General features: G+C 46.3%; 2 protein-coding genes, 1 long non-coding RNA gene and 31 other non-coding genes across 41 annotated transcripts in view; 32 read left to right on the top strand and 2 right to left on the bottom strand.

Annotated features, from left to right (window-relative positions):
- The window catches only part of LOC111859978 (putative transmembrane protein 244), a 33,446-nt gene extending 22,658 nt beyond the window's left edge, over window positions 1-10,788 (bottom strand). Inside the window, exons 1-7 of one of the 3 annotated variants that reach the window (XM_072716216.1) lie at window positions 10,624-10,788; window positions 10,244-10,273; window positions 9,652-9,732; window positions 8,889-9,022; window positions 8,405-8,490; window positions 8,111-8,184; window positions 7,894-8,019 (exon numbers count right to left, since the gene is read on the bottom strand). In XM_072716216.1, the coding sequence (XP_072572317.1) occupies window positions 7,894-8,019; window positions 8,111-8,184; window positions 8,405-8,490; window positions 8,889-8,936 (334 nt within the window). In that variant the 5' untranslated portion in view covers window positions 8,937-9,022; window positions 9,652-9,732; window positions 10,244-10,273; window positions 10,624-10,788. Of the gene's footprint in view, window positions 1-7,893; window positions 8,020-8,110; window positions 8,185-8,404; window positions 8,491-8,888; window positions 9,023-9,209; window positions 9,528-9,651 lie in introns of those variants that run through there. The other 2 variants (XM_072716215.1, XM_072716217.1) reach the window with 2 other exon arrangements.
- trnal-uag (transfer RNA leucine (anticodon UAG)) lies at window positions 110-191 on the top strand. The gene has a single exon. It is a non-coding gene; the product is annotated as a tRNA-Leu (tRNA).
- trnal-aag (transfer RNA leucine (anticodon AAG)) lies at window positions 347-428 on the top strand. The gene has a single exon. It is a non-coding gene; the product is annotated as a tRNA-Leu (tRNA).
- Window positions 584-665, top strand: trnal-aag (transfer RNA leucine (anticodon AAG)). Its single transcript has one exon. It is a non-coding gene; the product is annotated as a tRNA-Leu (tRNA).
- On the top strand, window positions 821-902 carry trnal-aag (transfer RNA leucine (anticodon AAG)). Its single transcript has one exon. It is a non-coding gene; the product is annotated as a tRNA-Leu (tRNA).
- On the top strand, window positions 1,059-1,140 carry trnal-uag (transfer RNA leucine (anticodon UAG)). The gene has a single exon. It is a non-coding gene; the product is annotated as a tRNA-Leu (tRNA).
- On the top strand, window positions 1,296-1,377 carry trnal-uag (transfer RNA leucine (anticodon UAG)). The gene has a single exon. It is a non-coding gene; the product is annotated as a tRNA-Leu (tRNA).
- trnal-aag (transfer RNA leucine (anticodon AAG)) lies at window positions 1,533-1,614 on the top strand. Its single transcript has one exon. It is a non-coding gene; the product is annotated as a tRNA-Leu (tRNA).
- Window positions 1,770-1,851, top strand: trnal-aag (transfer RNA leucine (anticodon AAG)). Its single transcript has one exon. It is a non-coding gene; the product is annotated as a tRNA-Leu (tRNA).
- trnal-aag (transfer RNA leucine (anticodon AAG)) lies at window positions 2,007-2,088 on the top strand. The gene has a single exon. It is a non-coding gene; the product is annotated as a tRNA-Leu (tRNA).
- Window positions 2,244-2,325, top strand: trnal-uag (transfer RNA leucine (anticodon UAG)). Its single transcript has one exon. It is a non-coding gene; the product is annotated as a tRNA-Leu (tRNA).
- trnal-uag (transfer RNA leucine (anticodon UAG)) lies at window positions 2,481-2,562 on the top strand. Its single transcript has one exon. It is a non-coding gene; the product is annotated as a tRNA-Leu (tRNA).
- On the top strand, window positions 2,718-2,799 carry trnal-uag (transfer RNA leucine (anticodon UAG)). The gene has a single exon. It is a non-coding gene; the product is annotated as a tRNA-Leu (tRNA).
- trnal-uag (transfer RNA leucine (anticodon UAG)) lies at window positions 2,955-3,036 on the top strand. Its single transcript has one exon. It is a non-coding gene; the product is annotated as a tRNA-Leu (tRNA).
- trnal-aag (transfer RNA leucine (anticodon AAG)) lies at window positions 3,191-3,272 on the top strand. The gene has a single exon. It is a non-coding gene; the product is annotated as a tRNA-Leu (tRNA).
- Window positions 3,428-3,509, top strand: trnal-uag (transfer RNA leucine (anticodon UAG)). The gene has a single exon. It is a non-coding gene; the product is annotated as a tRNA-Leu (tRNA).
- On the top strand, window positions 3,665-3,746 carry trnal-aag (transfer RNA leucine (anticodon AAG)). The gene has a single exon. It is a non-coding gene; the product is annotated as a tRNA-Leu (tRNA).
- Window positions 3,902-3,983, top strand: trnal-aag (transfer RNA leucine (anticodon AAG)). The gene has a single exon. It is a non-coding gene; the product is annotated as a tRNA-Leu (tRNA).
- On the top strand, window positions 4,139-4,220 carry trnal-aag (transfer RNA leucine (anticodon AAG)). Its single transcript has one exon. It is a non-coding gene; the product is annotated as a tRNA-Leu (tRNA).
- On the top strand, window positions 4,375-4,456 carry trnal-aag (transfer RNA leucine (anticodon AAG)). Its single transcript has one exon. It is a non-coding gene; the product is annotated as a tRNA-Leu (tRNA).
- Window positions 4,645-4,726, top strand: trnal-aag (transfer RNA leucine (anticodon AAG)). The gene has a single exon. It is a non-coding gene; the product is annotated as a tRNA-Leu (tRNA).
- trnal-uag (transfer RNA leucine (anticodon UAG)) lies at window positions 4,883-4,964 on the top strand. The gene has a single exon. It is a non-coding gene; the product is annotated as a tRNA-Leu (tRNA).
- Window positions 5,120-5,201, top strand: trnal-aag (transfer RNA leucine (anticodon AAG)). The gene has a single exon. It is a non-coding gene; the product is annotated as a tRNA-Leu (tRNA).
- trnal-aag (transfer RNA leucine (anticodon AAG)) lies at window positions 5,358-5,439 on the top strand. Its single transcript has one exon. It is a non-coding gene; the product is annotated as a tRNA-Leu (tRNA).
- Window positions 5,628-5,709, top strand: trnal-aag (transfer RNA leucine (anticodon AAG)). The gene has a single exon. It is a non-coding gene; the product is annotated as a tRNA-Leu (tRNA).
- Window positions 5,865-5,946, top strand: trnal-aag (transfer RNA leucine (anticodon AAG)). The gene has a single exon. It is a non-coding gene; the product is annotated as a tRNA-Leu (tRNA).
- trnal-uag (transfer RNA leucine (anticodon UAG)) lies at window positions 6,102-6,183 on the top strand. The gene has a single exon. It is a non-coding gene; the product is annotated as a tRNA-Leu (tRNA).
- trnal-uag (transfer RNA leucine (anticodon UAG)) lies at window positions 6,339-6,420 on the top strand. Its single transcript has one exon. It is a non-coding gene; the product is annotated as a tRNA-Leu (tRNA).
- trnal-uag (transfer RNA leucine (anticodon UAG)) lies at window positions 6,576-6,657 on the top strand. The gene has a single exon. It is a non-coding gene; the product is annotated as a tRNA-Leu (tRNA).
- trnal-aag (transfer RNA leucine (anticodon AAG)) lies at window positions 6,813-6,894 on the top strand. The gene has a single exon. It is a non-coding gene; the product is annotated as a tRNA-Leu (tRNA).
- Window positions 7,047-7,128, top strand: trnai-uau (transfer RNA isoleucine (anticodon UAU)). Its single transcript has one exon. It is a non-coding gene; the product is annotated as a tRNA-Ile (tRNA).
- Window positions 7,284-7,365, top strand: trnal-uag (transfer RNA leucine (anticodon UAG)). The gene has a single exon. It is a non-coding gene; the product is annotated as a tRNA-Leu (tRNA).
- Window positions 10,789-12,153: 1,365 nt separating the features above from the next.
- LOC140592577 (uncharacterized) lies at window positions 12,154-13,562 on the bottom strand. The gene is made up of 2 exons (XR_011992906.1): window positions 13,427-13,562; window positions 12,154-13,135 (listed from the first exon to the last, which is right to left on the bottom strand). It is a non-coding gene; the product is annotated as an uncharacterized lncRNA (long non-coding RNA).
- The window catches only part of l3mbtl1b (L3MBTL histone methyl-lysine binding protein 1b), a 17,427-nt gene continuing 12,893 nt past the window's right edge, over window positions 13,030-17,563 (top strand). For 2 of the 6 annotated variants that reach the window (XM_072716209.1, XM_072716208.1), the window contains exons 1-7: window positions 13,035-13,161; window positions 14,875-15,010; window positions 15,171-15,354; window positions 15,450-15,612; window positions 16,134-16,284; window positions 16,751-16,802; window positions 16,989-17,083. In XM_072716209.1, coding sequence (XP_072572310.1) covers window positions 13,109-13,161; window positions 14,875-15,010; window positions 15,171-15,354; window positions 15,450-15,612; window positions 16,134-16,284; window positions 16,751-16,802; window positions 16,989-17,083 — 834 coding nt within the window. In that variant the 5' untranslated portion in view covers window positions 13,035-13,108. The other 4 variants (XM_072716210.1, XM_072716211.1, XM_072716212.1 and 1 more) reach the window with 4 other exon arrangements.

Here is a 17,563-nt window from a genome sequence, read left to right as displayed (position 1 = left end):
CCATCAACCACAATGATACCAATTGTGGATGTTGGGACAGAGATCATTTTCAGCAATACCTTACAAAATAAAAGAACCGTCACTGGATGCTGGGAAAAGAACCACCATGGGTAGTGTGGCCGAGCGGTCTAAGGCGCTGGATTTAGGCTCCAGTCTCTTTGGAGGCGTGGGTTCAAATCCCACCACTGCCAATTTGTTGTCGCTCATATGTACAGACATAAGAGTCTGTGTCTATCTCCATCAACCACAATGATACCAATTGTGGATGTTGGGACAGAGATCATTTTCAGCAATACCTTACAAAATAAAAGAACCGTCACTGGATGCTGGGAAGAGAACCATCATGGGTAGTGTGGCCGAGCGGTCTAAGGCGCTGGATTAAGGCTCCAGTCTCTTTGGAGGCGTGGGTTCAAATCCCACCACTGCCAATATGTTGTCGCTCATATGTACAGACATAAGAGTCTGTGTCTATCTCCATCAACCACAATGATACCAATTGTGAATGTTGGGACAGAGATCATTTTCAGCAATACCTTACAAAATAAAAGAACCATCAGCTGGATGCTGGGAAGAGACTATCATGGGTAGTGTGGCCGAGCGGTCTAAGGCGCTGGATTAAGACTCCAGTCTCCTTGGAGGCGTGGGTTCAAATCCCACCACAGCCAATTTGTTGTCGCTCATATGTACAGACATAAGAGTCTGTGTCTATCTCCATCAACCACAACGATACCAATTGTGGATGTTGGGACAGAGATCATTTTCAGCAATACCTTACTAAATAAAAGAACCATCAGCTGGATGCTGGGAAGAGACTATCATGGGTAGTGTGGCCGAGCGGTCTAAGGCGCTGGATTAAGGCTCCAGTCTCTTTGGAGGCGTGGGTTCAAATCCCACCACTGCCAATTCGTTGTCACTCATATGTACAGACATAAGAGTCTGTGTCTATCTCCATCAACCACAACAATACCAATTGTGAATGTTGGGACAGAGATCATTTTCAGCAATACCTTACTAAATAAAAGAACCATCAGCTGGATGCTGGGAAAAGAACCACCATGGGTAGTGTGGCCGAGCGGTCTAAGGCGCTGGATTTAGGCTCCAGTCTCTTTGGAGGCGTGGGTTCAAATCCCACCACTGCCAATTTGTTGTCGCTCATATGTACAGACATAAGAGTCTGTGTCTATCTCCATCAACCACAATGATACCAATTGTGGATGTTGGGACAGAGATCATTTTCAGCAATACCTTACAAAATAAAAGAACCGTCACTGGATGCTGGGAAAAGAACCATCATGGGTAGTGTGGCCGAGCGGTCTAAGGCGCTGGATTTAGGCTCCAGTCTCTTTGGAGGCGTGGGTTCAAATCCCACCACTGCCAATTTGTTGTCGCTCATATGTACAGACATAAGAGTCTGTGTCTATCTCCATCAACCACAATGATACCAATTGTGGATGTTGGGACAGAGATCATTTTCAGCAATACCTTACAAAATAAAAGAACCGTCACTGGATGCTGGGAAGAGAACCATCATGGGTAGTGTGGCCGAGCGGTCTAAGGCGCTGGATTAAGGCTCCAGTCTCTTTGGAGGCGTGGGTTCAAATCCCACCACTGCCAATATGTTGTCGCTCATATGTACAGACATAAGAGTCTGTGTCTATCTCCATCAACCACAATGATACCAATTGTGAATGTTGGGACAGAGATCATTTTCAGCAATACCTTACAAAATAAAAGAACCATCAGCTGGATGCTGGGAAGAGACTATCATGGGTAGTGTGGCCGAGCGGTCTAAGGCGCTGGATTAAGACTCCAGTCTCTTTGGAGGCGTGGGTTCAAATCCCACCACAGCCAATTTGTTGTCGCTCATATGTACAGACATAAGAGTCTGTGTCTATCTCCATCAACCACAACGATACCAATTGTGGATGTTGGGACAGAGATCATTTTCAGCAATACCTTACTAAATAAAAGAACCATCAGCTGGATGCTGGGAAGAGACTATCATGGGTAGTGTGGCCGAGCGGTCTAAGGCGCTGGATTAAGGCTCCAGTCTCTTTGGAGGCGTGGGTTCAAATCCCACCACTGCCAATTCGTTGTCACTCATATGTACAGACATAAGAGTCTGTGTCTATCTCCATCAACCACAACAATACCAATTGTGAATGTTGGGACAGAGATCATTTTCAGCAATACCTTACTAAATAAAAGAACCATCAGCTGGATGCTGGGAAGAGACTATCATGGGTAGTGTGGCCGAGCGGTCTAAGGCGCTGGATTTAGGCTCCAGTCTCTTTGGAGGCGTGGGTTCAAATCCCATCACTGCCAATTTGTTGTCACTCATATGTACAGACATAAGAGTCTGTGTCTATCTCCATCAACCACAATGATACCAATTGTGGATGTTGGGACAGAGATCATTTTCAGCAATACCATACAAAATAAAAGAACCGTCACTGGATGCTGGGAAAAGAACCACCATGGGTAGTGTGGCCGAGCGGTCTAAGGCGCTGGATTTAGGCTCCAGTCTCTTTGGAGGCGTGGGTTCAAATCCCACCACTGCCAATTTGTTGTCGCTCATATGTACAGACATAAGAGTCTGTGTCTATCTCCATCAACCACAATGATACCAATTGTGGATGTTGGGACAGAGATCATTTTCAGCAATACCTTACAAAATAAAAGAACCGTCACTGGATGCTGGGAAAAGAACCATCATGGGTAGTGTGGCCGAGCGGTCTAAGGCGCTGGATTTAGGCTCCAGTCTCTTTGGAGGCGTGGGTTCAAATCCCACCACTGCCAATTTGTTGTCGCTCATATGTACAGACATAAGAGTCTGTGTCTATCTCCATCAACCACAATGATACCAATTGTGAATGTTGGGACAGAGATCATTTTCAGCAATACCTTACAAAATAAAAGAACCGTCACTGGATGCTGGGAAAAGAACCATCATGGGTAGTGTGGCCGAGCGGTCTAAGGCGCTGGATTTAGGCTCCAGTCTCTTTGGAGGCGTGGGTTCAAATCCCACCACTGCCAATTTGTTGTCACTCATATGTACAGACATAAGAGTCTGTGTCTATCTCCATCAACCACAACGATACCAATTGTGGATGTTGGGACAGATAATTTTCAGCAATACCTTACTAAATAAAAGAACCATCAGCTGGATGCTGGGAAGAGAACCGTCATGGGTAGTGTGGCCGAGCGGTCTAAGGTGCTGGATTAAGGCTCCAGTCTCTTCGGAGGCGTGGGTTCAAATCCCATCACTGCCAATTTGTTGTCACTCATATGTACAGACATAAGAGTCTGTGTCTATCTCCATCAACCACAATGATACCAATTGTGGATGTTGGGACAGAGATCATTTTCAGCAATACCTTACAAAATAAAAGAACCGTCACTGGATGCTGGGAAAAGAACCACCATGGGTAGTGTGGCCGAGCGGTCTAAGGCGCTGGATTTAGGCTCCAGTCTCTTTGGAGGCGTGGGTTCAAATCCCACCACTGCCAATTTGTTGTCGCTCATATGTACAGACATAAGAGTCTGTGTCTATCTCCATCAACCACAATGATACCAATTGTGGATGTTGGGACAGAGATCATTTTCAGCAATACCTTACAAAATAAAAGAACCGTCACTGGATGCTGGGAAGAGAACCATCATGGGTAGTGTGGCCGAGCGGTCTAAGGCGCTGGATTAAGGCTCCAGTCTCTTTGGAGGCGTGGGTTCAAATCCCACCACTGCCAATTTGTTGTTACTCATATGTACACACATAAGAGTCTGTGTCTATCTCCATCAACCACAATGATACCAATTGTGAATGTTGGGACAGAGATCATTTTCAGCAATACCTTACAAAATAAAAGAACCATCAGCTGGATGCTGGGAAGAGACTATCATGGGTAGTGTGGCCGAGCGGTCTAAGGCGCTGGATTAAGACTCCAGTCTCTTTGGAGGCGTGGGTTCAAATCCCACCACAGCCAATTTGTTGTCGCTCATATGTACAGACATAAGAGTCTGTGTCTATCTCCATCAACCACAATGATACCAATTGTGAATGTTGGGACAGAGATCATTTTCAGCAATACCTTACTAAATAAAAGAACCATCAGCTGGATGCTGGGAAGAGACTATCATGGGTAGTGTGGCCGAGCGGTCTAAGGCGCTGGATTAAGGCTCCAGTCTCTTTGGAGGCGTGGGTTCAAATCCCACCACTGCCAATTTGTTGTCACTCATATGTACAGACATAAGAGTCTGTGTCTATCTCCATCAACCACAACGATACCAATTGTGGATGTTGGGACAGATAATTTTCAGCAATACCTTACTAAATAAAAGAACCATCAGCTGGATGCTGGGAAGAGAACCGTCATGGGTAGTGTGGCCGAGCGGTCTAAGGTGCTGGATTAAGGCTCCAGTCTCTTCGGAGGCGTGGGTTCAAATCCCACCACTGCCAATTTGTTGTCACTCATATGTACAGACATAAGAGTCTGTGTCTATCTCCATCAACCACAACGATACCAATTGAAATGATATGAAATGATACAGATACAATCAATCAAATGAAATGATAGAGATCATTTTCAGCAATACCTTACTAAATAAAAGAACCGTCAGCTGGATGCTGGGAAGAGAACCATCATGGGTAGTGTGGCCGAGCGGTCTAAGGCGCTGGATTAAGGCTCCAGTCTCTTTGGAGGCGTGGGTTCAAATCCCACCACTGCCAATTTGTTGTCACTCATATGTACACACATAAGAGTCTGTGTCTATCTCCATCAACCACAATGATACCAATTGTGAATGTTGGGACAGAGATCATTTTCAGCAATACCTTACAAAATAAAAGAACCATCAGCTGGATGCTGGGAAAAGAACCACCATGGGTAGTGTGGCCGAGCGGTCTAAGGCGCTGGATTTAGGCTCCAGTCTCTTTGGAGGCGTGGGTTCAAATCCCACCACTGCCAATTTGTTGTCGCTCATATGTACAGACATAAGAGTCTGTGTCTATCTCCATCAACCACAATGATACCAATTGTGGATGTTGGGACAGAGATCATTTTCAGCAATACCTTACAAAATAAAAGAACCGTCACTGGATGCTGGGAAAAGAACCATCATGGGTAGTGTGGCCGAGCGGTCTAAGGCGCTGGATTAAGGCTCCAGTCTCTTTGGAGGCGTGGGTTCAAATCCCACCACTGCCAATTTGTTGTCACTCATATGTACAGACATAAGAGTCTGTGTCTATCTCCATCAACCACAATGATACCAATTGTGAATGTTGTGACAGAGATCATTTTCAGCAATACCTTACTAAATAAAAGAACCATCAGCTGGATGCTGGGAAGAGAACCGTCATGGGTAGTGTGGCCGAGCAGTCTAAGGCGCTGGATTAAGGCTCCAGTCTCTTTGGAGGCGTGGGTTCAAATCCCACCACTGCCAATTTGTTGTCACTCATATGTACAGACATAAGAGTCTGTGTCTATCTCCATCAACCACAACGATACCAATTGAAATGATATGAAATGATACAGATACAATCAATCAAATGAAATGATAGAGATCATTTTCAGCAATACCTTACTAAATAAAAGAACCGTCAGCTGGATGCTGGGAAGAGAACCATCATGGGTAGTGTGGCCGAGCGGTCTAAGGCGCTGGATTAAGGCTCCAGTCTCTTTGGAGGCGTGGGTTCAAATCCCACCACTGCCAATTTGTTGTCACTCATATGTACACACATAAGAGTCTGTGTCTATCTCCATCAACCACAATGATACCAATTGTGAATGTTGGGACAGAGATCATTTTCAGCAATACCTTACAAAATAAAAGAACCATCAGCTGGATGCTGGGAAGAGACTATCATGGGTAGTGTGGCCGAGCGGTCTAAGGCGCTGGATTAAGACTCCAGTCTCTTTGGAGGCGTGGGTTCAAATCCCACCACAGCCAATTTGTTGTCGCTCATATGTACAGACATAAGAGTCTGTGTCTATCTCCATCAACCACAATGATACCAATTGTGAATGTTGGGACAGAGATCATTTTCAGCAATACCTTACTAAATAAAAGAACCATCAGCTGGATGCTGGGAAGAGACTATCATGGGTAGTGTGGCCGAGCGGTCTAAGGCGCTGGATTTAGGCTCCAGTCTCTTTGGAGGCGTGGGTTCAAATCCCATCACTGCCAATTTGTTGTCACTCATATGTACACTCATAAGAGTCTGTGTCTATCTCCATCAACCACAATGATACCAATTGTGGATGTTGGGACAGAGATCATTTTCAGCAATACCTTACAAAATAAAAGAACCGTCACTGGATGCTGGGAAAAGAACCACCATGGGTAGTGTGGCCGAGCGGTCTAAGGCGCTGGATTTAGGCTCCAGTCTCTTTGGAGGCGTGGGTTCAAATCCCACCACTGCCAATTTGTTGTCGCTCATATGTACAGACATAAGAGTCTGTGTCTATCTCCATCAACCACAATGATACCAATTGTGGATGTTGGGACAGAGATCATTTTCAGCAATACCTTACAAAATAAAAGAACCGTCACTGGATGCTGGGAAAAGAACCATCATGGGTAGTGTGGCCGAGCGGTCTAAGGCGCTGGATTTAGGCTCCAGTCTCTTTGGAGGCGTGGGTTCAAATCCCACCACTGCCAATTTGTTGTCGCTCATATGTACAGACATAAGAGTCTGTGTCTATCTCCATCAACCACAATGATACCAATTGTGAATGTTGGGACAGAGATCATTTTCAGCAATACCTTACAAAATAAAAGAACCGTCACTGGATGCTGGGAAAAGAACCATCATGGGTAGTGTGGCCGAGCGGTCTAAGGCGCTGGATTAAGGCTCCAGTCTCTTTGGAGGCGTGGGTTCAAATCCCACCACTGCCAATTTGTTGTCACTCATATGTACAGACATAAGAGTCTGTGTCTATCTCCATCAACCACAATGATACCAATTGTGGATGTTGGGACAGATAATTTTCAGCAATACCTTACAAAATAAAAGAACCGTCACTGGATGCTGGGAAGAGACTATCATGGGTAGTGTGGCCGAGCGGTCTAAGGCGCTGGATTTATGCTCCAGTCTCTTTGGAGGCGTGGGTTCAAATCCCACCACTGCCAATTTGTTGTCGCTCATATGTACAGACATAAGAGTCTGTGTCTATCTCCATCAACCACAACAATACCAATTGTGAATGTTGGGACAGAGATCATTTTCAGCAATACCTTACTAAATAAAAGAACCATCAGCTGGATGCTGGGAAGAGACTATCATGGGTAGTGTGGCCGAGCGGTCTAAGGCGCTGGATTTAGGCTCCAGTCTCTTTGGAGGCGTGGGTTCAAATCCCACCACTGCCAATTTGTTGTCGCTCATACGTACAGACATAGGAGTCTGTGTATGTCTTCACCAAAGTACACATTTTTGCTCCTTCCCAGACAGTCTGCATTTTTGATCCCTCCCATTTCTTAAATCTGGGAGGTCCTTAAGGTCCAGAACAGGAAACACTACTCCACTAGATTTACAAGTTTCTGGAAAAATAAACTCTTTGCTAATGGACAACACCAGAAAGGTACATTTTCTGTCTGATCTTAATCAAGAGAATGTTGCTGCCAGAGGGGGAAAGTCCAGTCTAGACCAAGGTTTTGTTTCAAGCAGCCAGTTGAATATAAAGAGTCACAGTCACAGAGTCCTCAGCTGGTTGGTTAATATAAAATCTTGGTCTTGACCAGAACTTTCCACTTCTGGTTGCTACTGGTACCAACTCTCTGAGCACCATTTGATCACCCGAGTCAGACAGCTAATGACAGGCAGCGTAGGACCTGAAAGAACATCTCCCCCACCTGGATAAAGCTGTACAGGCAGCATGCAGGCTCAGATATTCTCACCTACAGAGGTGAGGAGCACGTGGAGGAGCGTGACCGTCAGGGCATAGTCCCACACCCATCTTCTCACCACAGCCGCAAAGAGCAGACCGCTGCTGAGGAAGGTGAGCTCCATGGACAGCAGGTTCACTAAGGCACACAGACGCACGCCGTTCACGCACGTGCGCAGGAAACCAGCCGTCCGCCCCGGTCACACATCCCCGCCAGGGCAGGATCTTACCTAAATATCTGGAGTTTGACTCAGTTGGATTAACCTTGAAATCAAAAGGTATGAGTCCATCAAAATTCTCAAGCCTGCAAAGTCAAGATTAAATATATAAACAAAAAACATGAAATATAAACAAAAGGTACGAATAAAAATAAACAGCAAATGCAAATCAACACGCTGTTAACCTACATATGTATGTATCTATCTAATCCCGATCTTAATATATTGTCGTGTAAGGGTATTTCTTTAGGAACCTTAGTGAAACTGAAATTACTCTCCCATCTATGGGGTTCCGGCATTACTTACCTGAAAGCACCAAAACAAATGCTGCCAATCATGTAGTACAGCGTGTAGAATATGACCAGGCAAAGAATCAAATGGAGAACGACGGTCTAGGAATAAAGGCGTTTTGTTATCAGACCTGGGTAACACCGCAGTCCTCTGCATTACAATGTATTATAGTTTAAATTGTTTCATAACCACACCACAACAATATTTTTCATATTATATAATTTCCATAAATGATAACACAAATTTTATGTTTCCGTAGTTGCCGTAATCAGTACCTCTCGAAAAAAGCACTAATACCATATTCTTTATTGCCGTGTATTTTTGATTACAGAAAATTACAGTTGTTGGATTGTAATGGTCGATTGTGCCGCGCAGTAAAGCGTAATACCGTTATTTGTGTGTAAGAGCATAATAACAGACATTACCCCACCTCTCGATTCCGCGCCCCCCCCCTCCCCAATTTTACAGACCGCCTGATTTGAATTTTAATTCCCCTTACCTTTGTGTCGGCCACTTTGCCTTTGAATGCCATTTTAATTTGTTGCATATGTGAGTGAAACACGCGTCGTTTTTCATCCGCTAAACAGACTTCATTGGCTTAGTAAATACGATGAGAGAGGAACGTGTCGCCCTCTGATGTCAAAAAAACGAAAGTGCACAGAAATCACTTGAAGGGAAAATGCGCTGTCATTTCTTTCCTGTAATTAATAATATGCACTACAATGGTACTCAAGCATCCAGTATTTGGATATTCAAATATTCAGTTATAAAGTACCAAATAAAAGAAACCGTCACATTGACTGTACACTGAAATGCGCACCTGCTCAGAAAACCTGCCCCCATTGGCCGAGTGAACGAGAGGGCGGAGCTAAGGGCCGCGCACTTCCCTTCGAAGCGCAGATATCAACCTGCTGCATGTTATGGGGGAGGATACTTAGGTTTATGTTTACAGAAAAGCCGAACGCTGTGTGGGGGGGAAAAAAACGACTTAAAGGATTTAGGAAGATTCTCGAAGTCGATGTGGAGAACCGGATTTTAATTTAACAGACCCAGGCTAAGCTTGAAAGTATAACCTGTGGATGTCGTGCTGACAGATCTGCAAAAACACGATGAATATTTTGGTTTTAAAAGTTAAACATGGACTTTAATTGTCCTTTAAATAACCGTGGTGCGCTTGGTCGCAGTTTGTCGTGACACGCTTAATATGAGATCACACTCGAGTGACGCTGGCTCTGCACGCCGACATACAGCCACATACTTACACTATGCCGATTGCACGATTTCCAGGAAATCACCGTCACTGATTTTAACTGCTTTGTGTGTTCTTCCTGGGTAGTCAGATTCTGGTAAATGGAAGGATAGGTTATTGTCTGTTGTTGTAGATGCAGTATTAGGTAATTTAGTTAAAATATAGGCCTACGTAAAATGTAGTTTACATGTTTTATTAAAACAGAAAAAATGAACATTTTTTATTGATTATTATTGTTGTTGTCATTATTATTATTATTATTTATTTAGTTGAAATTCTGTCCCTGCTGTGCATGTGTGTGTATGTTTGTATATCTGTCCAGTATATACTGCCTGAGTTGTATGGGTCCCTCTCACAATCCTAAAACATGTAAATTGGTAAATCTATGTAAATTGATACACAGCATGTGTGAGTGTCTGGCTTGTGATTGACTGACCCCCCACCCTGAGAAACCTCTCGCCTTGTGTCCTATTCTGCCTGGGATGTTTGGAAGATGGATTGATTACAGTATTGCTATCGTGAATTCTATTGTCTGGCTGTTTGTTTAGCAAATACGTTTATATGACTGTGGAAAAAGCATTATTAAATTAAAAAAATAGACTGACCTGTTTTACGCGCATGGTGCCCCACTTTGTCTAAACAGCAGGATTATAGTTTGAGATCTTTTGGCCTTTAAACAAATATATATCCTAAGGTAGGTTTAACACAAGAATAGAAAAATGCAAGTAACAGTGTACAGTAGCCCGAATGGAATGAGTGTGATGCAGTGGATAGTCTTTCAGATGTTGGTTGTCATTGCATGGCTGGTCAGTCGTAAATAGGCGACATAAGCAGGCAATTTCACTTGTGTGTAGAGCATACCAGAGGTTTTGTGGTGGGTATATGCAGGTATACAGAGTATACCCACATGTAAAAAAATGGTCAGAAATGCGTATCAGTCAGAGAAGTGCGATTACACAATTATACGGTCGAACAGGATACCCACCTGCCAAGACAGCACTACACCACTGCTATGCACCAGTGAAATTGGCTTGCTCGTGCCCCTAGAAGTACTGGTGCCCTCTGCAGTCTAGAACAGCTACATGAGGGGACAAGTATCAAGGATACTGTTCGGTTACCATGGCGCTGGACCGGTTCTAGCTGTAGGCAGAACAGGCACGTGCCTGGGGCCCTGATTTTCCTGCGTTGTAGAGGAAGTGAAATGATCATCAGTTTTCTGTGGGGGGGGGGGCTCCCAGGTAAAGCTTAGCCTTAGGCCCTGAACAGGTATGATCTGCCATGGTGTGACCAAAAAGACATGTAAAAAAGGATCTTTTAATTGCGATTAATCACACACATTGGCAGTTAATCGGATATACAGTCATGCTGTAATACCATCAAGAAATGGTTTTATACTCTGCATATTCAGCATAGAAATTAAATTCTATTAAAAATCTTCGCTCATACTATTCTCCCAAGGGGGCATCAAAATTAATGCAATTAAAGACATAAGGGCACATTATGACTTCAAAGCACCAGTTAATATATATAATAATGTCACTTATTATAATATTATTTATTGCGCTACTATGTAAGATTAGACAATGAACAATCCTTTTTTTCTTTACTTCCATCGCTTATGCATTAGCTTGGTTTCGGGGGGGGGGGGGGGGGGATTTCGGGGGGGTTAAGCTTGCCTAGTGTGCCACCCAGGCTTCGATCGGTCCTACCCAGTAACACCATTACCGGGATCAATATAAGACATAAACTGTAATACAGGACTTCTTCCTTTGAAGGAAAACCTCATCCTCAGTTTGTCCCAACGCAAGTCAAACTTTCTGTCCAGTGTGTCAAAGGAAACACATTTATTACAAAAAATTATGAAATGCACACAGGCTTCCCTTGCCCTGCTTCCTCTCTGTTTTTCTGTTACAGTGTTGCTGCACCCACGGGCATCGGGAGGTCATGGATACCATGCCCTGGCAGTTACAGGGGGCCCAATGCTTTATAGGGACCTCAAAGCCTACCGGGGGGGTCCCCGAATCCCATACGCATGGGGTCCATATTCCTTCAGACTGAAAGTAGAGTGCCCACCCCATGGTGACGTCTCATCAGGGGACCTAGAATTTTTAGCTGCACCCCTGATTGTCCTTCAATAATATACAGTAATGTTTGTAATATTTGAGGGGGGGGGGGGGGGATCTCAAAGCAATTAGAAGAGGGAACTGATGAGAACTGCACAGTTCACTAGTAACTCAAAGACACGCAGGAAGGGAGACCATTCCGGAAGATGGGGAGGGGGCAGGACCCTGGGACCAGAGGAAGGTTCTGATTTCCTTAAGGTCGGTCTTCAGGCACAGATAGGTCACATTACCTCCCCCTGCTCTATAACTGCTGGTCCAGTCCTGTCCCCTCCCCCCTTCCTAACGCAGTCTTTCTTATACAGTTTGCAGTTCAACACGTCTGTTTTTGCTTGTCGATGGAGTCATGCATTCAGTCATACAAATAGATTCGGGCCAGTAAGTATCCAGCTGGACCAGTTGCATACTGTGTTTTTATTACTTAGTTTTTTTTGCCTGAAAGTAAACCAACGTCTTCAAAATTTGACTGCAGTTTTTGAACCAGATAACCGTTCATTTCTAGTACACAGGCTTATGCATAAATGTTTTGATAATCTACATTACGTATAGTAGATGTACAGTTTATGCTAATCGAAACAAGAACATGAAATGTGTTATTTTACGTGAATAACAGTCAAACAGCGCTGGAACTGCGAAACTTTAAGTGGATCGGATGGGTGCAGCCGAAGGCTGAAGCGCAGCATTTGCCCAGTTGTGCGGACTGCGTGAGCCTCGCTTTCCTTACGGATACCTGAACAAAGCCGAATAAGAAGCAGCGACACCCCCGCACTGATACGGCTCGGCTTCGTTATAAGACGCCATGCGTCTTTCCCATCTCTCGCCACATGTTCACTGATCTGGTACCCGTGGCCATAATACTCGTAGCCTACGATTTTCATTATTTTATAAATACACGATGCAACTTGCTTTATGATGCAATTATCGCCCTGCAAGTGAGACTTAACAAAAACGTAAATTTCAAAGAAATTTAGAATGAAGTCTATATTACAAACACGAAAGTGAACCACGTAGGCTACATTGGTTTTATTATCCAAAGGGACATTAGTGTGCATTAACTGAGATTTGTTCGCTGCATTAAGTTATCACAGTAAACATCACAGGCTCACGGCAGCTTGTTTAATGGTGTCTGGTGTCATATACACTTCGGGCAGCTGTCCTTTGCACCGGGGGCAGACATGCCACTCCGACAGGACACAGCGCAACCTGCGCGTCACCGGTGACGCGTCTTTCGGACTCGACGTCCCCAGTGCCCGCAAATGACCCGCCGCGGGTTCGAGTCCAGGCTGGGCACCGCGGCCGCCGCTGGTCGGTACTCGTGCCGAAGTTGGCAGCGGAGCGGCCGTGCGGCGCATGCGCGCTCGGCGCTCCGCTCGGCTCCTAATAAGAGTTAAAAGAGAAACGAGGTGAGTAGCACGAATTTCACATTAAATCTGCCCGCGTCCTGCCGCCCTGCCGAGGTCATCCGGCATCCCCGCCCTGGGCGCCCAAGTGCGCCTTTCACCCCCCTGCACCGGGTTCCGCGCCACCAAACGGGGGGAAATTTTAAACTACACAGGCAAGTTTGCAGAGAAGAAATTAAAGCGATTCGGGTCGATTTGCACGTCGGCAGGATGGGTGGCCGTGCGAGGGGTTCAGTGCGCGGTGCCGGGGACTCGGCTGCAAACTTACTTTTGTGTGCATTGCTGTGACTTGCGCCGCGCCGTGGCTGTGCATCTGGACGGTGGGACTGACCGGCCCTGGCTGCTGCATTCCGGGACGAGTCGAACCGAGCCGAGCCGCCGGCTCCCGGCGAGGGAAAAAGCGCAGACCCGCGATAGCTGCTCCGGTCGCCTCGGTCGCCGATAACGCGAACCGATCCGTTAAAGGCATTTACTCTCTTTATTTACATAGTTTCAACATGCTGGGGGGGCCTCTTCCTCCCCTCCGCCATTTTGTATTAGGCGAATACTAATAATGGGCGCTTATACATTACACTTTATTTATGATTGGAATGAACTGCACGGAGAAGAAAAAACTTAAAAACGCAGACAAACTAAACAATTCCTCCATACAGTGTGTTTTGAGCCCCGCATTTGTCCATCGTGACGTAAGTAAAGCTAAAGCGAATTTTTAAGTGAGCGTCAGGCCAAAGACGCAATGTCCGTGTTATCATTTAAGATAAAAGTTTTGTTCATACTTGGGCCGCGAAAAACAAGTTTATGTGCTGAATTTTTAAATAATTAACATGGTTAAGTTATCGGTGCGAAACCAAACAACGGTGTAAGCGAAATATTGTAAAAAGAAGAGAAAGCGCATGTTGTCCCTCTTATGAGTGCGTGTGCGGCTTTTCGGAAGGCTCCCTAGTCGGGGCCCTTTGGGTGCACCCTGCGCCTTCGTGTTTCACCCTTTATTTATAATTTCGTGTATTTTTTAAACATAAATATTACGTTTTTGTTCATTACTGGGCAGCGACGCCGCGCAGGCCGACAGTCGCCCTCTAGCGACGTAGGTGCGCATCGCCTCGCTGCCGCCTCAAACTTTCTGACTGCAGGGTGGTGCGTCTGTCGCACTTCGGAAAATAATACAGTGCACACGTGGAGCTGAGCGTCTGTGCTGTCCGTGCTTCAGTGCTGCTTTTAAACCCGTGTGTATCTACTTTAAAGCGTTACCATATCACCATTTTTGCATTGGATTGGAGTTAATCACAGACACGAGTGTCGATTGGGTTGATACGTATAACTATTGACGTTTGCGGGTTGCTTTGATTTTAATCCGTATAAATTCGTTTTTCGGCTCTATATAACCATGTGTGTACTGTGAGCCGTTTCTCTATGATAATATAATCCTGTTAAATTTTGAGACGTTTTCCAGTGAGCAGTGACGTTGTCGAGCAGATCGATTGTCGTGGTCTTTAACACATCCCGTTTTTCTTTGTAATTTGATAATACTGGTGCTTTTCTCAATCCCAATCGCCGAAAATCCAACGATTTACTTTCGTTTTTACTGCCTTGTATGTGGCAACAGCTTTGGGTCTATTAACCCTTTACACTGATGCCCGGGCCTCGTTTGCTCCTATTTAGCTCTTAATCCTGCTGTTGTTTGTGTAAGATCAGCATTTTTGTGTTGGTGCTATCTAGTGTTGCATCTGAAAGGAGACTGAAGATGACAGACACACCCCCCACAGATGCCCCTACCCCTGGGGGAGACTTTGACATGATGACTGCACTTGACTGGAAGGACGGGATTGCCACTCTCCCTGGCAGTGACATCAGAGTGGGTGTGGCTTAGGTCATACTTGGACTTTGGTGGTGGGGGGGGGGGGGTGTTCCCATAACCAAAATCTCATTTTAAAAATATGTGCCGTTGCCTTTGGGTAGGACTTCCACATGTTCACACATCATTTTGTGTGTGTGTGTGTGCCTTCGGCTCTCAGTTCAGGATGACTGAGTTTGGGACTCTGGAGATGGTTACGGAGCGGGATTTGTATACCAAGCCACTCAGCGGCGATAGCGCAGATGCCCACCCTCCGGACCAGCCCCCGTCCCACCGCCCCACCCCACCACCTGAGACTCCTGCAGGCGCTGCGCCAGCACCCCCCCTCAACACCCCTGATAAAGGTGACCCTTGTGATCTCCAGTTGTCACATGGCTTAGTTTAGCCAGAATCGTACACAGGTTTGCGTTTTACTGACCGGCGTTTGGCATTCTCACAGCCTGCTTGGCCGTTCCGGCACCAAACCCAGGCCCCGTGGCCCTCGAAGAGGCCCCCAGCGTGGAGGTGGCCAGCTGTGGGTCTTGCGGGATTTCTGGCTCCCAGGAGAGATTTCTTCATGGAAAGTTCTGCAGTGTGATGTGCGCTCAGGCATCCAGCGGCAGGTAACTCACAGGCCACCATCTGCTCTCTGCTTCTGTTCATCCTCCCTCTGCCTGTTCTCCTGTCCTCCATGCCCCTTTGTCTTTAGGAAACTTCACCCCTGTGCTTTGCCCCCCCCCCCCCCCCCGACATTTTGTTGCACAGCAGTGAGTGGTGTGTAAGGCCCGAGTACCAAGTACCCTGTGTGTGCATGTGGGCCGGGTGATGTGTATGGCCCGAGTACCCTGTGTGTGCATGTGGGCCGGGTGATGTGTAAGGCCCGAGTACCCTGTGTGTGCATGTGGGCCGGGTGATGTGTAAGGCCCGAGTACCCTGTGTGTGCATGTGGGCCGGGTGATGTGTAAGACCCGAGTACCCTGTGTGTGCATGTGGGCCGGGTGATGTGTAAGGCCCGAGTACCCTGTGTGTGCACGTGGGCCGGGTGATGTGTAAGGCCCGAGTACCCTGTGTGTGCATGTGGGCCGGGTGATGTGTAAGGCCCGAGTCAGCTGTAGACTTCATCACTCTGCTGCCACAACCACAGGTCGACCCCAGGGGAACAGAGAGAGCGGGCGGGGGAGACCACCCCCATTGCTGCCTTGGAGGGCGACCGCTTAGGAAAACGCCTAAGGAGGAAGAGAAAGATGTACATGGACTCGGGCGACGAGGAGGAGGAAAACCTGGAGGAGGAGGAGGTGAGTCATGTGCTCACTATACAGCAAAATGGCAATATTTAGTCAAAATGAGAAAAAGCACAATACTATTGTATTTAATACTTCTATAATGATCTGCATCTCCATGTGGGTTAGTGTGCTTACAGTTGACTTTGCTCATGGGAGTTTTACTTGCACAGAATTGTTTTGAGGGCAGAATGAAAAATGATTGGTTCAGAAAGAACCAATCAAACTGGTTGGACCCACCTCTTCTGCAGTCAGATCTTGGTTGCAGCTCCTCTAGTTGCTTGGACCCACCTACACTACAGTCTGATTGGTTATCTCCCTGAACTAATAATAATTTTTTGTTCTACTCTCAGATCAGTTTTATGTAAGTAAAACTACTATGAGCATTAAGTTGCAGTTAAGTTCTTGAGCTCCAGCTCGAAAACTCCTAAGGTCGCCATGGAGACGGCCCATGTGATGGGTGCCCTGTGCTGTGTTACAGGAGAAGACCAAGGCATGCAAAGGCAGGAGGGCGGCCAAGCTCGCCCGGCTGGGTGGGTGTCTCTTCCGAGCGGCTTCCCGACCGACGGGCACGGTTTTAGGGAGCCGTCCCAGCATGCAGTGCGTGGTAAACAAGGCCGGATGTTACAGGGACAGCCGCTGGGGGCTGGTGTGTCCTCCCATGGCCGTCACGTGACGGCGTGTCTGTCTGTCCTGTCCCCCCCCACCCCCCTCTTCAGTGACCGCCCTGCCTTCGAAGAAGAAGGCGTGGAGCTGGTCAGCATACTTGGAGGAGGAGAGGGCAATTGCTGCCCCTGCCAAACTCTTCAAGGAGGTCAGTGGGGGGGTGTATATTCATTCACAGGGCTGGATCCAGGCTTCTGCAAACTCGGCAGTTGCGCAGATCATGATCACCATGGAATGGATTAATGTCATGCAGTCATGTTACATATTTGTAGTTTGTTTTTTTTATTTATATATATATATAAAAATGATAGATTATAGATAAACGGCGAATGTTAAGGTGTGTGCCGGCCAAGTGAACATTTTTGATAAGTGTTTAATAGTTCAGTGTTGCTGGAACACGAGCTTTACTGACCTCGCGAAATTTCTCAAAGACCGGGACGTTTGAGCTACCGGCGCCTCCTATAGGGTGAAGATGCTTCGCCAGGTTCGACGTGCTACTTGACTTCATCGCCACAACTCCGTAGCGCTGTTAGCATAGAGGCTTATCGACATCCTCAGCCTTTCCATGCTCGTCTGCAAAATACTTTCGCGTTTTTTTTTTTTTTTTACACTAAAGCAGCTTGCAAAG

This window comes from Paramormyrops kingsleyae, chromosome 9, assembly GCF_048594095.1.
Source record: "Paramormyrops kingsleyae isolate MSU_618 chromosome 9, PKINGS_0.4, whole genome shotgun sequence".
In the NCBI taxonomy this organism is placed as follows: Eukaryota; Metazoa; Chordata; class Actinopteri; order Osteoglossiformes; family Mormyridae; genus Paramormyrops; species Paramormyrops kingsleyae.
The sequence above is the reverse complement of the archived record's forward strand: the minus strand, read 5'-3'. Positions and strand labels throughout refer to the sequence as shown.